General features: G+C 29.0%; 2 protein-coding genes across 3 annotated transcripts; one reads left to right on the forward strand and one right to left on the reverse strand.

Annotated features, from left to right (window-relative positions):
* Positions 1-6,697: 6,697 nt before the first annotated feature.
* Positions 6,698-13,385, forward strand: LOC108857023 (uncharacterized). 2 transcript variants are annotated; one of them, XM_018630945.2, is made up of 3 exons: positions 6,698-7,379; positions 7,497-7,596; positions 13,027-13,385. In XM_018630945.2, the coding sequence occupies exons 1-2, from the start codon at positions 6,816-6,818 to the stop codon at positions 7,569-7,571; spliced, it is 639 nt and encodes a 212-aa protein (XP_018486447.1). In that variant the 5' UTR covers positions 6,698-6,815; the 3' UTR covers positions 7,572-7,596; positions 13,027-13,385. The 2 variants fall into 2 exon arrangements, with proteins under 2 accessions (XP_018486447.1, XP_018486443.1); XM_018630941.2 differs by having other exon boundaries at positions 6,699-7,379; positions 12,988-13,385.
* Positions 12,843-13,261, reverse strand: LOC108857024 (uncharacterized). The gene has a single exon (XM_056986450.1). It carries the CDS (start codon positions 13,259-13,261, stop codon positions 13,010-13,012), a length of 252 nt encoding a protein of 83 aa, XP_056842430.1. The 3' UTR covers positions 12,843-13,009.
* Positions 13,386-14,190: the final 805 nt, after the last annotated feature.

Here is a 14,190-nt window from a genome sequence, read left to right on the forward strand (position 1 = left end):
TGAAGAAGCGTTGTGGTATTTGAAACAGTGATGGTTTCAACCATGGAGATGGGTGAGGGTGTTGAGCCAGACATCGTTAAGGTGGGGAAGAAGAAGAAAAATTGAAAAAGAAGAAGATGGCGGCTTAGGTTAATTAACCTGCTCTGATACCATGTTAAGCTAGATGGGCTTCACACTTAAAACCAATTGGTGATAAGTGGAGTGATCCAACTATCTTATATATTACTAAGGATCCCTTCTAACTACCGATGTGGGACAACTATGTGTCTAATACGCTCCCTTGAGATGATGGCTCTTTGAGCGTCAATCTCAGAATGTTCGGGCAAGGATCGATGGACGAACTTTGGGCCAGATCGATGTGGATCGGGTTAGACTGCGTGGATCGGGCTCTGATACCATAAGAAGATTACGTTGAATATATCCTTTTATTAAACATGTACAGAGTATATATACGGTATTACAAGTAGGGTAAAACTATAGAGTTATGTATTTACATATTGAGTCCTCTACTCTTGTCTATTTCCTTAACATCTAGAACCTATGCTTGTGTTGTGTCTTTCCTATAATTTGATTTTTCGTGTCTCTTTTTTTTGAAGAAGGCTTTTGATATTTTTATCTTTAAAAGTTTTTGAAGTTGCAGAAACGGGTACGAAACGATTTTAGAAAAGAAGAAGCCAAAGTTATAAATGGCTTTTGGAAATGCGTTGGTGTACATTGGTAAGTGGTGCAGATGAGTTCCTATAATAGTTGTTTAGCATATGAGTAAGTGATAATGTTTTGAGTCTCAGTATATAGTTATCATCCGTTACGTAATTTTGAATTCCTTTCAGTTTATTTTTGCAGAGAAGTCGTTGTTATACAGTCTTAAGGTGACAAGTTTCTTCCTCGAACCAAAGCTGCTCGACTGAAATTTAGTCTATGAATCTATGATTCAGATTGTAAGGAAGAGTGAGATGATGAGAAGAAGAGACTTCAAAAGTACAAGGAAATTGTCTGAATAAAACAAATTATGTTCAAGGATGATGGTTCAAGAAGAACGGAAGAGAAGGGAGACTTCAAGATTCCACAGTCTTACTGCTCATAGTTTGATTAACAGGTTAGATGCATAACTTTTCAACCATTCAAAGAAGCATATAATAAAATATATTGATCAATAATTTCTCTTCCTCTCTTTAAACAATAACTAATGCTGATAACATTTTATGCTTGACAAATTGTTAATATCGTATCTGTGCAAGACTCAAATGCCTATTATTAAAGTTATTTATTATAAAAATATTATAGGCTTCGTATATCGTATATGCTTGAGGAAATTTTGAATTTAGTTAAAAAGAAAGTAAAATAATATAAAATAGTTATTAGTTGAATATGTTCATATATTGAATCAGTAGTATACTATCTCATATTTTGATCAACGAAGTATAAAATCTAAATTGTGCAATATTTCTTTTACTATATTTTTCTAATCTTATTATATAAAGCTTGGTTCTTCAAAGTTACTAATTAATATGATCGTGACACATGGAAATTGTATATTTAAGATTATGACATGTGTTAAGTTATAACTTTTATATAAATAGTTAATTAATAGTATTTTTTCTTTTTAAGTTTTAAACAAAATATTGTAAATAAATAATAAGTTCATACAAACAATTATTTAATATTATTTTCCTTTTTATGTCCAAGAAATAGAAAATTTAAACGTTATACGAAAATAATTTTCCTTAATTATGAACAAATATAATTATAATATTTATTTAATAGTATTTTTCCTTTTTAAGGTTTATACAAAATCATTGTTAACAAAAAAAATTCTATACTAATAATTATTTAATAGTAAGCTTCCTTTTTTAAATAATAAATATAAAATTGTATAAACTATATGAAAATAATTTTCTTTTTTAATAAATTCTAATTTTGATTTTTTAAAAAATAATGAAAATCATAACAATGAAAGAAATAGTAGTTTAAAAATTTTCTAAACTAATTATAAAAACCTGAGATTTAAATTGTAAATAAAAATAGATTTATAAAATAGAATGTGTTCCATTTGAAAGAAATCCTAACATAATAAATAGTCTTACAAAAATAGTCTTTTAAAGTTCAATTTATGAATTAGTATTTTTTAAAAAGGAAAATTTACAAAATTACCATTTTATATTATATATTGTTAAAAATATTTGATAGTAATTTTAATTTTTTGATTGCGATATGTATCAATAAATTTTTAAGATTATGATATGCGTTAAAATATGATACAATTTTTTTTTGTAAAGATTTTTTATTATATAAAGCTTGGTTATTCAAAGTTAATAATTAACATGACTATGACACATGACAATTTTATATTTAAGATTGTTAAACTTTTTAAATAAAATCTTATTATAAATAATTATCTAATAGTAATTTTATTCTTTTTGTTAGTAATTAACATAATTGTGACACATGGCAATTTTATATTTAAGATTATAATATGTGTTAGATAAAATCTTATTATAAATAATTATTTAATAGTAATTTTCTTTTTCTTAGAAAAGGTATTGTAAGTAAAATAATTTCCATACAAATAGTAAATTAATAGTAATTCCTTTTTTAAATCCAAATGAAAATTGTAAAAGCTATATGAAAATCACTTTTCTTTCCAGAAAATTCTAATTTTCCTTTTTGTGTTAAATAAAAATTTTCATATAATAAATTATTTAATAGTATTTTTCCTTTTTTGTGAAAAATTATTGTAAGTAAAAAATTCACATACAAAATGTAAATTAATAATAAATTTCCTTTTTATATCCAAAATGAAAATTGTAAAAGCTATATGAAAATAATATTTCCTTTAAAAAAATTCTAATTTTCCTTTTTCAAAAAAATCGTGAACAAATAGAATTATAAAATAAAAATATTTTTTTAATAAGATTAATGTTTTTACACATTTATAATTAATTAATAGTAATTTTTTTTTCTGTGAAACAAATTATTGTAAATAAAAAATATTTCCATAAAATAGTAAATTAATAGTAATTTTCCTTTATAAATCTAAAATGAAAATAGTAAAAGCTATATGAACAATAATTTTCCTTTTTTAAGAAAATCATGAAAAAGAGAATTATAAAACAAAAATTGTAGTTAAATAATATTTAAAATGAATGATAAAATCCTAATAATACACCAAACTGTTTAATAATAAATATATGATTTAGCTAAAATCATAGATTACTTTTATTTTATCCTAATCAAAAATGTAAAAGAGTATTTAATATTATTTTTATTTTTATTGTAAATAAAAGGATATTTATAAAATAGATCATTTTCCTTTTTAAAAACAATTCAAGCAAAATAAAATTTTAAAAACTTATTTAATAAATCATTAGATTAGTACATAAGGAAATGTATAATGTTATCATTTACTTGATTGACGTTATTCGACTTTCAATTTTTCTTATTTTTCATTCAATTTCTTATTTTAGGTTGGGTTCAATTCAAACATTTAGGTATAATGTTTTTTTATAATCCAAGTAGTAAGTTGATAACAATTCATCTATGTGTCATTATTATAAAATACAAATTTAACTTGAACTTATGTATGAAAATTATTTTTAGTTATAAAATAAATCTTACACAACGTATGCAAATAAATCATAAAACTATAATAAAATGACTATTATTTTATATTTTTATTAAACTAAAACATCAAACAAAACCGTTGCAACGCAACGGGCTCATATCTAGTCTTTTATATAATAAAGTGCAAGTCGCTTTACAAATCAAATTCTGCCACATGTCATATTTTATAAAATATAAATTAAAAATAATTAAAAAACATATCAAGCGATTTCTATTTTTTCTAAACCTCCAACTAACTAAATTCCTGGATTTTCTCAAAAAATCAATCCCACGTTCACAAACTTCAAACTGTTATTTTTTTTCCTATATAAAGTTTTATCGACTAATTGATTCTCTTTTTTTTCCTTCTCTATCTTCTTCATTGTCAAATCTTCTTTGTTTTTTTTTGTTTTCTTAGATATTCAACAGTCACATCAAAAACTTATGCAAATTTAAACTACTCTTTATTTAGATTTAGTGTTCTCTTATTCTATAACAAATAATCTCTGATTTTGTTCTGTATATCTAGGATTAAAGATGGCACTTGAATCAGAGCTTACGTCTTTTGTAACAGAATGAAAAATAAAAAACTCATCAGTGACTAAGATATACTTTATCTAATTCTTTTTTCAGCAAATTACATTACATATATCTGTATTTAAATTGTGTGAAAAAGTGCATGTGCGTTTCCTGTTATCCTACTTATATAAAAAATTTATGACACATAATTTATGACACAAGTAACAATTTATGACACATAATTTATGCTTTTCAAAACATAATTAAAGCTAATTAGTTATTGACTTCATAAAACTTAAGCAAATCAAAAAATTATAAAATTATAAATAAACTTTCTATAACTAAAATGAACTCTGCCATTTGTAGTTTCCTATAAGTGTAGGTAAATTTCTATTTTTCGGATTTCTACTTTTTCATATTCCTAATTTTCAGGCACAAGGTTGCACAAATATATATTAAGAATTCAGACCCTGCACGAAAATACTATTAAATAATTATTTTACCACTTTTCTTTCCGTTGTTTCATTGTTATTGAGTTTTTCTTTGTTTATCATAGATTTATATGAGGCAAAAGAAAAACAGCTCATGTTGCCATAAAAAATGTGAAGATGACATATTGGTGTTTCTCTATTGGAACGAGATAGAAGTAATATTTTCAATATAAGAATTTTAGTTTATTACTGCAGTAAATTTTGATGGTTATATTATGCAAATACAAATTAACATTTTCGGTATCACTTGACACCCAAAAATAGTAGAGACGACATATGTGGTGTTAGTATATTTTTAATCCAAAATGTATTGTTAATATAGGTTCAAAATATATGTTAAACATACAAATATTTAAGATTTTTTTCCCGTACGTAGTACGGGACCGAACACTAGTTCTTAAATAAATCATAAGACACCCGTTAGCCACTGTCTCTTTTACAATTTTTGATTTTTAAAAAATACTTTAATCAACACATTAAAATATTGATATTTTGTTTCTTTAATGTCCATTTGGAATTTTTTCTGATGGAAATGCTCTAAAATATAAGGACACATCCATTAAGTATTTAAGCATTGAAGAGAATTTTGCTAAAAGAAATCAATTAACTATTGTCTATTTGCCAAAGAATTATTTTTAATCGATTTACTATATATCCGTGCAATTTTTTTTTCATTGAAAACCCAGAAAAAACAACATTAACATGCATATACAAATAGTTAATATACTCGCAAAAATTAATTTTAAATATAATATATTGATTTTATAAGAAAATTTTAGTTATATTTGACATTATTATATTTTAATATTAACATTGTGAGTAAATCATAAACATATTATTGTAATCTTATTTCTTTTGTTTGGCTTAAGTATTTCAATATAATTTTATTTAAATTTTAATAAAGTTAGTATTACATGTTATAAAATAAATATTATATATTTAATAATCATTTATTTAAATATCTCTCTCTTGTCATCTAATTTTAAATAAATAAATATTTTTTTAGTAAAAACGTTTGAATTTTGTTTGTTTTAGTTAAATATGTTAAACTTGGAAATTAATCTTTTAATTAACCTGATGGAAAACTTAAATTATTTAACTATCAGAAAAATATTTGATTAATGTTGTTTTTGTTGTATTTGTTGATGTATACTTACAATTAATTTTGATAAAACATACATATTTAGAAATATGATATATAAGGCTTATATTTTTAGTTATATCTAACTTATTTTTTTTTATATATAATTTATTATTTATATATGAGTTATTAATATATTTTAAAATCTTACCAAAAATCAATACTTGTATAGATATTTACATTAAAACATCTTACCAAAATAAAAATTTCTATAAGGATAGTTATAGTCATTGCCATGTTTAAATTTTTTAAATTATAACATTTATATGAATTAATAGCCATTGTTATATTTAAAACACAGCATGTCAAAAATTATAAATTTTTATAACGAAAATTATACATATCACAATTAAGTTAATGTTATATTATATTTTTCTAAGTCATGTTATTTTTAAAAATTAAATGTGCTAAAAACACATGTCAGATCACTTTACAGATAATATTTAAATAAAACGTTGGGAAAATTTTGATTAAATAACACTTTTAAATTATTCTACAAATGTCAGTCAAGTAAATTTACCATTTACAACACCAAATAGTATATTAATAAAAGATACAATAATCTACTAAACTTCAAATACATAATATACCATATATTAGTAACATCTAACACTGTCATTATATTTTGTTGAGTAATCGTTTTTTATTCATATTTACATCATATCACTATAGATAAGCATGAGCACTTGACCACTCATTTAGGTAAGATTTAGTCGAGTTTTTACAGAGAATTTAAATCATATTCAGATATTTGTACAAAAGTTTAGTTTTTTGTATCCGTTTTCTATAAAACTTCCTACTTATCATCGTTTGATTTTTTTCTAAGATTTCTATTAATTCACAAATATCAAATCATACAAAAGAGTAGGTAGAACATCTATAATACAAAGTCAAATAGGAAGGAGTTCTTCTTCTTCGACATAAGTCACATAACAAATGATTAACTAATTTAATAATAGAGTTTAATTATACACACAACTAAAAAGTAAACAACATGGGCCACGTTACATGGGAACTATATATTATACATCGAACCTTACCAAACATCTCATCTCTCATGAGCCATGGCCGGAGATGAAGATCCTGAAACAACTCCGTCGTCACCGGAATATAAGCCCTTACCTTCATCCAGTCGTGATCTAAACGTTGCCGTTCAGGTATCACATCCTTCCTCGATCAGACGACGCCGTTTCATCATCTCTATATTTCTCATATCTTTTGCCTCGATCCTCATCTACATCTTCTGGCCGTCCGATCCACGCATCAAAATCGAACGGGTCAAAGTTTCCCACGTGCACGTCCACCGTCGACCGGTGCCGTCTATAGACATGACGATGCTCGTTACGCTCAAAGTATCCAATGCTGACGTGTACTCTTTTGACTTCACGGCGCTTGACGTTGCGATTGGTTACAGAGGGAAGACGTTAGGTCACGTGAGTTCTGATGGCGGGCACGTGAGGGCTATGGGTTCGTCTTATCTTGAAGCGGAGACGCAGCTTGACGGCGTCACGGTGTTTGCTGACGTCATTAGCCTGATTCACGATTTGGCCAAGGGCTACATCGAATTTGACACCGTTACGGAGACTAACGGGAAACTTGGCGTTTTGTTCTTCCGTTTCCCTTTAAAGGTACTTCAACTCATGTTTTACGCAATTATTCGGTTTATTAATGACAAGTAGGACTTTATATTATACCCACCATTTAATTGATTATTTTCATTAATGGATTCTTCGATTGATAAACAGGCGAAAGTGGCATGTGGGATTCTAGTAAATACAGTTAATCAGACAATTTCCCGTCAGAGCTGTAGACCTGTCTGATTCAAGAGACATCATCTGCTATATTGTAAGATTTTTTATTTCTTTCACCTTAATAATTTAATTTACAATGCAACAAAAGAGTAATCAACCAGAATTCTAAAGTATTATAATCTTAGACGCTCAGCGTATTTTTGAGAAAAACTATTTAAGTGACATGACACTTTAACACAATAAGCAACATTCACTAGCAAAGAAAAAAATGATCACCTGAAATAATGAAATTAGAGATAAAACAAAATTAAAAGGTTTTCTTAGTGTGCATAAAATAGACATTTAGTAGTGAAAGTGAAGAAAAATACGAAAGACAAACTAACAAAAAGATAATACTTTTATTTTAATTTGCGAGTATAATTTTATTTACTCCATAAAATAGGCACGTCGATTTTTTGTTTTTAAAAAATCTGTTTTTAACTTTTATTTTAATTTGTGAATAGAATTTGATTTACTCCATAAAATAGGCACATCGATTTTTATTTTGAAAAAAAAGTTTTATGAGAATTAGTGTCCAAGCCCAGCTACAAGCCTGCAGATCCTAGTCAAGCCTAGAAAAGACTGCTTGGAAGTTGGAACCAACATATGAATGTGGACAGTGGACCAATGGCTCAAAGTCTCCAACGACGCTATTGACCATTTCTTCACCAGGGTCGTTAGCCCCGAGCCGCGTGTTTCGTGCCTACGAAAGCTCCTTTCATGTTCACAACAAAGAACATTTGAGAACTGTTCTGAATTCTGATGGATATTGCAACTCTATGGTCCGCTTAGTCCCCGCATAGTTGACAAGTATGCCAAGCTTCACGAATCGACTACAAAGTCAACCGCATTGCTAATGTCTTATTCTGCTCTAACATCACCATGCATGAAACAAACCGACTCCACCGTTACTAAGCCTCGAGAAATGTTGAATTTTGTGTCAATCAGTCTACATTTTATAGGATCATTTTTTAGAAAAAAAAGATTTGTTTAGTTTGGACCGACTTATAGTAAAATTTAATTCCGATACTACATCAACGTCCATGTGCTTCCTAAACTAAATGATACTCCCTTCGTTTAATATTAAGTGTCGTTGTAGAGATTTTTTCCGTTATAAAATAAGTGTCGTTTTAGTAATTCAATGCAAAATTTGTTAATTTTATTTTGCATTTTATTTTTCTATTAGTCGAGATGTATGGATAATAATATTTTTGTATGAAAAATATGCAAAATTTAATGATTTTTTAATCCGTGTGCACAACTTTAAAATGACATTTATTTAGAAACACATAAAGTAGTATGTAAATCCAATATAATTGTTCTTTTTCCATAACTCGCTCGATAACTCGATGCTTACCTAGAGTTCATTAATCAGTCACGTAACATCAATTTTTCATCTTTCTTTTGGAATCTATTTATATAAAGTAAGGTTGGATCTCTCCTGCTGACACATCAGCATCCATGTCACTAATTCGAGTATCCAGACGTCGACACGTGTCCCATTCATGAAACTCAGCGTTTCATTTTCTGTTGAAGCACTGCTCTTCTCCGCCGTTACGATGAAGCTCCAACTCTAGGGTTTCGATTCATCTTCTTCCTCAGAGCCTGATTTTCACCTGTTACACAATCATCTTCTTAAAGTGCTCATTGATTCCATTATACACTATCTCAATTTACTGCATCTTCTTCCTTAGAACGCTGTTCTCTTGAAATCATCCTGACGTATTCAAACATATCCTTCCTCCGACAATGGTACGTCAAAACCCGCTTCTCGATTCTGATCCTGATTCTGCAACCACCAAAGAGAATTTCGAAGCCTGCTTCGGCTTCTGTAGAGGCAGTGCCGGTTAAATCTCCAACGGAAAGCTTCTCCGCATCTGATAATAGAGAATTTAGGCTAGGATGATGCAATCGAAAGGTACTAATACTCCTTTCACCTGTTACTATATTAGTATTCATGTTAACACATCTTTGTTACAGCAAGAGATCAAGCATACCATAGAAAACAAGCTTCACTGGAATGCGGGTCCAGAAGATCTAATTGCAACAGAAGAAATGGAATCACTGAAAATCCAGGAAAATACAGTGGAGACTTTGTGTAGCAGTTCAAAATATTCCATAATGAGCTTAAGGATTTCTTGAATGCTGGAAGGTAGCATCGGAACTTTCTGAAGCCAACTCTATTTTTTTTTATCAATAGAAGGTAATAGCGCCATTGTGTCTTTTGTTGCAGCCTCACTGAACAACTTGATTCTATGAAAATATCTATGGATGAGAGAGGTCTTTCTTCTCTCAGTCTGTTTTTTGAATGTAAAGAGGTAAGCTCTCTCACTGTATGGGTCCATAGATCACATCATTGTAAAGTTTGTTATATTGCAGTCTCTTTCGTGAGTCTTGACTGCATAAATTTTATATTTACCAGCGCCTTGACGCAACAGGAGAATCAACCAATGTTTTGGAGTTGATTAAAACTATGCATTCTCTGGCTTCTCTAAGAGAAACAATTGTTAAGGAACTCAATAGTGGCTTAAGAAATGATGCTCCTGATACTGCCATTGCAATGCGCCAGAAGGTGAGCTTTAAAAAAAAAACTCAATTCCAGCATTATCAATGTAGATGTTTGTTTAATTTATATAGTTTGCTACCTTTGAATAGTGGCGCCTTTGTGAGATTGGCCTCGAGGACTGCTTTTTTTGTTCTACTAAGCAGGTCTGCCTAAGATTTTTTATTTATTTTTGAGCTTTATTTCTCCGCTTCACTTCTCTTGACAATGGTTTTGAGTAGATTCCTCAACGCTCTTGAAACTATGGGAGGAGCTTTTCAACTGGCGAAAGATGTGAAATCATAAAATGTTTCCTCCTGGAATTATCCTCTAGATGCTTTGGTCTTGGGTGTTCATCAAGTAGGTCTATCGGGTTGGAAGCAGGAAGAATGTTTAGCCATTGGAAATGAACTACTACCGTGGCGAGAGAGAGACCTACTTGAAACAGAAGGTTACTTCCTTCTCTCACTTATGTCAACTCTTTTCTATGTAAATCTTCCTGATCATTATTATTTTTTTCATGCAGGGGAAGAGAATGGTAAAACATACACTTGGTTCTGAGGGATGGGACGTTATTGTACCTGGATCCACTTCTGGGCCATTAGTTCTGAAGGAGCAAGCAAGTCAGATTCTGCGGGAAGAAAGGTCTATAGGTCATAGATGATCTGATCGATATGGAAGTCATGAAAAGAAGAGAAAAGAATCTGACGAAGGAAACAAGAAGAAGCCATGAAAAGGTGGGAGATTTGCTTCTTTATAGGCAAAGTGAGCAACTTTGACTAAAAGCCAACCAAACACATCGCTGTTCAGATGTGTATTCATGAACCAAACCGGTTGGTGAGATAGATAAACGTGTTATTGTATTGTGCGTAATACTTTTGCTAATTTTTAATATGTAGTATATAGTCAGATATGTGTGTGTAATATATTAAAATAAAATAACATATAATAAAACAATGAGGAGATATGTGTGTGTAATATACTAAATGTATATAGTCAGATATGTGTGTGTAATATATCAATCCCCACCTTTATAGAGTAACCAAATGTAGAAATGTTGCTCTATAAACTCTTAACTAAAAGCGTCTTACTTGCTACGTGGTTAGAGAAGTAATGAGGTGTTAAAGACAGTTCAAAGGAAAAATAGTTCATGATGCTTCTGAAACAATAGGTCTACGTAAGAACTCACCTTAACTAAAATAATATCTTTCAATTGCTCTTGAGGCCATGGACTTAATATGGATTGCAGATCCACTATTTTTCTTTGGCAATGATCGACAATTTATAGGATTACCCATAGCTTTGCAATGCATAGCCATTACGTTTGCCATATATAAAATAATTGTCTAATTATAAAGATTTAACTATTCACTTTTTCATTAATTTTTAAAATAATAAAATTTATAATAATAATAAAAATACCAAGAAATTCAAATATAGTTCGAGTCTAAAGACCACACGAGCAATAAGAACTATACTCTGCTTACTATATATAATCCAATAAACATTTTAAAATTGTATAACCATCACAACTATATATAAATAATAGTTTTAAATGATTACATAAATTTATGATCTAAGAATAATAACAACAATAGTTTTAGATATATTTTCTAGAATTTAAAATCACAACAGAAAGAGAAATAATAATTAAAATAGTACAGTATCTCATAATATTTAACCATAAATAAAAACAAAAACATATCAAAATAATAAAAATACTAAAGAACATCTTGAATACAAAATACCTTCTTACGGACTTGGAATATTTGACAATATAGTCTTTTTACCATCGATTGTATTATTTTACTTACGCCAAAACATTCTAAATATCAAGTTTACGTTGACGTTTGAGTTTTATGAGAAAATGATATATTATATGTTTTTCATGTAGAATAATTTCTAACCGCTAACAGTTAACAGTTAATGAAAACTAAATAAATAATCAAAACATAAAATTTTAAAAATATAAAACAAAATAAAACATAAACAAATAACCATCTACAATATAGGTAAATACATAATAGAATCAAAGATAGACAAAAACTGGTGTTACATTTCCTGCTCCTGTGCACAATAAGTTCCAAAGAACTATTTTTTTTTTGTCAACTCTCCAAAGAACTGCTGATCTTTTACTTGCGTGTCCTGCAACAACACAAACATTCTTGGAGTGCTCTGGTATATTAGATCATATGTTTATTTCCGTTTCGAAAATCCTCACATACAATCAACATTTCTTACATCCCGCCCGTAGGGCGGGCCGGTCCTAGTAGTAATAATAATAAGCTAATTAGCAGAAGCCATAGTAACCACTTATTTCGTATTCCTGTTGTCGGCTTGTAAATCTTTGGGATCAAACAGCATCCTCTTCTGTAATGATTCGATGATTATGGTTTATAAATTATATAATATCACAACATGCATGATTTATACTTTGATTAAATTAACCAATACCCACGAATATAAAACTATATTTATTGATTATAAAATCATCTCCAATGTATTTTGCTATTTTCATCTCTAAAATAGAGGAACTGTATAATAGAAGTGGGATATGATCCAATGTATTTCTCTAAAATAGCAATCTCTATTTTATAGAGTAAATAATAGAAGAATGCTATTTCTTACTCTATAAATAGAGAAAAAATAGAAATCTTAATTATAGAGGAAGAAATAGAAGTGGGTTGGAACAATTTCACTTCTAAATGATATTATAGAGGTGAAAATAGCAATGAGTTGGATATGCTCTAAGTTAAAAATCACAGAATGCACGATTTATTCCTTGATTGAATTAACAAATAGCCATGAATATAAACTATGGTTATTGATTATAAATAAAAATCACAACATGCACGATTTATACTTTTATTAAATTAACTAATACCCATGAATATATAACTATAGTTATAGATTACATATGGATATGTCATTTTTGGAGGGAAGAAGAAGAAGACGAAGAGGACGAAGAAGAAGAAGAAGGAAGCCATTGATATTCATGATGATGATACCTACACTTGAACGATCTTGGATGCTTCGACGGTGAACACACACACACCTTCTTTTCACCGCCATCGTCGCGGACACTCGCGGTGGCTACCACCTCCGTCGTCACCGTCACTTCTGCCGCCGGTAACTTTGGCGGTGGAATAACAGGTTGGAGAATCTTTTTGTAGCACATTTTTGTTCGTTTCAAACTTTTAGTTAAAACTAAAGATTCTTCTTGTTCTTGTTGAAGATTTTGTATTTGTGGTTTACCAAAATAAATGAGAAGTCGGCTATAAATACTAGTCATGCTTAAAATATTTAATTACATATGTATCCTTTGGTATTGTGTAGATGATACGTCGCCAGACAAAAAAACTTGAAACGTCACACGTGGTTAATGGTTTTGGTGCACGTCTTGATATTTGTACAAAACCATGAGGTCAGAAATTTATTCTAGGATAATATCCTGATCTTTATTATTAATAGTAGTAAAATTTAAAGGAATTACGTATTTGTTTTGATATTATAAAGAATTAGATGGAGTATATCTTTTGAAAAAAGCAATCCAGGGCTTGAATTCGTATTTATATGATCATTAACTGGTCATAAATGCTTCTATTACGATATCAGTACATATGATTAAGCATTGTAGATACTAATGAATGACAGAAAAATACTCGACCATTCACGAGTTTTGGTTCGAGATTCTCGATTATAAAGATAAATGTTTTTTAGCTGAAAAATGTGAGCCCATATGAAATGGTGGACCATACTCTTATATGAAACAAAAAGGGATTGTAGAATCATATGATAAAGATGAATTGAGAGAGAAGTGATTGGAGACGATTAGCGGTGGGAGTGGGCCGACTACGACATCACTTCATCTCCCTTTGATCTTCTCTTTGTCACACATCTTCTTTAGATAAACTTACCTTTCTGACTTCTGAGGTTATATATCACAACGGCAATAACTATTTATAGTATTTTACTTGGGGACTTCTTATTTTGATCTACTTTCTTTTAATTTATCTTCTGATGATATTGTTCGTTTTACGGTTTTCGGGACTGCTATAAGTAATTCTTCTCTAGAATACGTGTATGATATACGAACATAACATTTAT

This window comes from Raphanus sativus, chromosome 5 (assembly GCF_000801105.2).
Source record: "Raphanus sativus cultivar WK10039 chromosome 5, ASM80110v3, whole genome shotgun sequence".
Lineage (NCBI taxonomy): Eukaryota > Viridiplantae > Streptophyta > Magnoliopsida > Brassicales > Brassicaceae > Raphanus > Raphanus sativus.

Coding starts and splice junctions, on each gene's coding strand:
- LOC108857023 (XM_018630945.2), top strand. CDS start 6,816: ATGGCCGGAGATGAAGATCCTGAAACAACTCCGTCGTCACCGGAATAT. Junction 7,380..7,496: donor TCTTCCGTTTCCCTTTAAAG/GTACTTCAACTC, acceptor ATTGATAAACAG/GCGAAAGTGGCATGTGGGAT.
- LOC108857024 (XM_056986450.1), bottom strand. CDS start 13,261: ATGTGCTACAAAAAGATTCTCCAACCTGTTATTCCACCGCCAAAGTTA.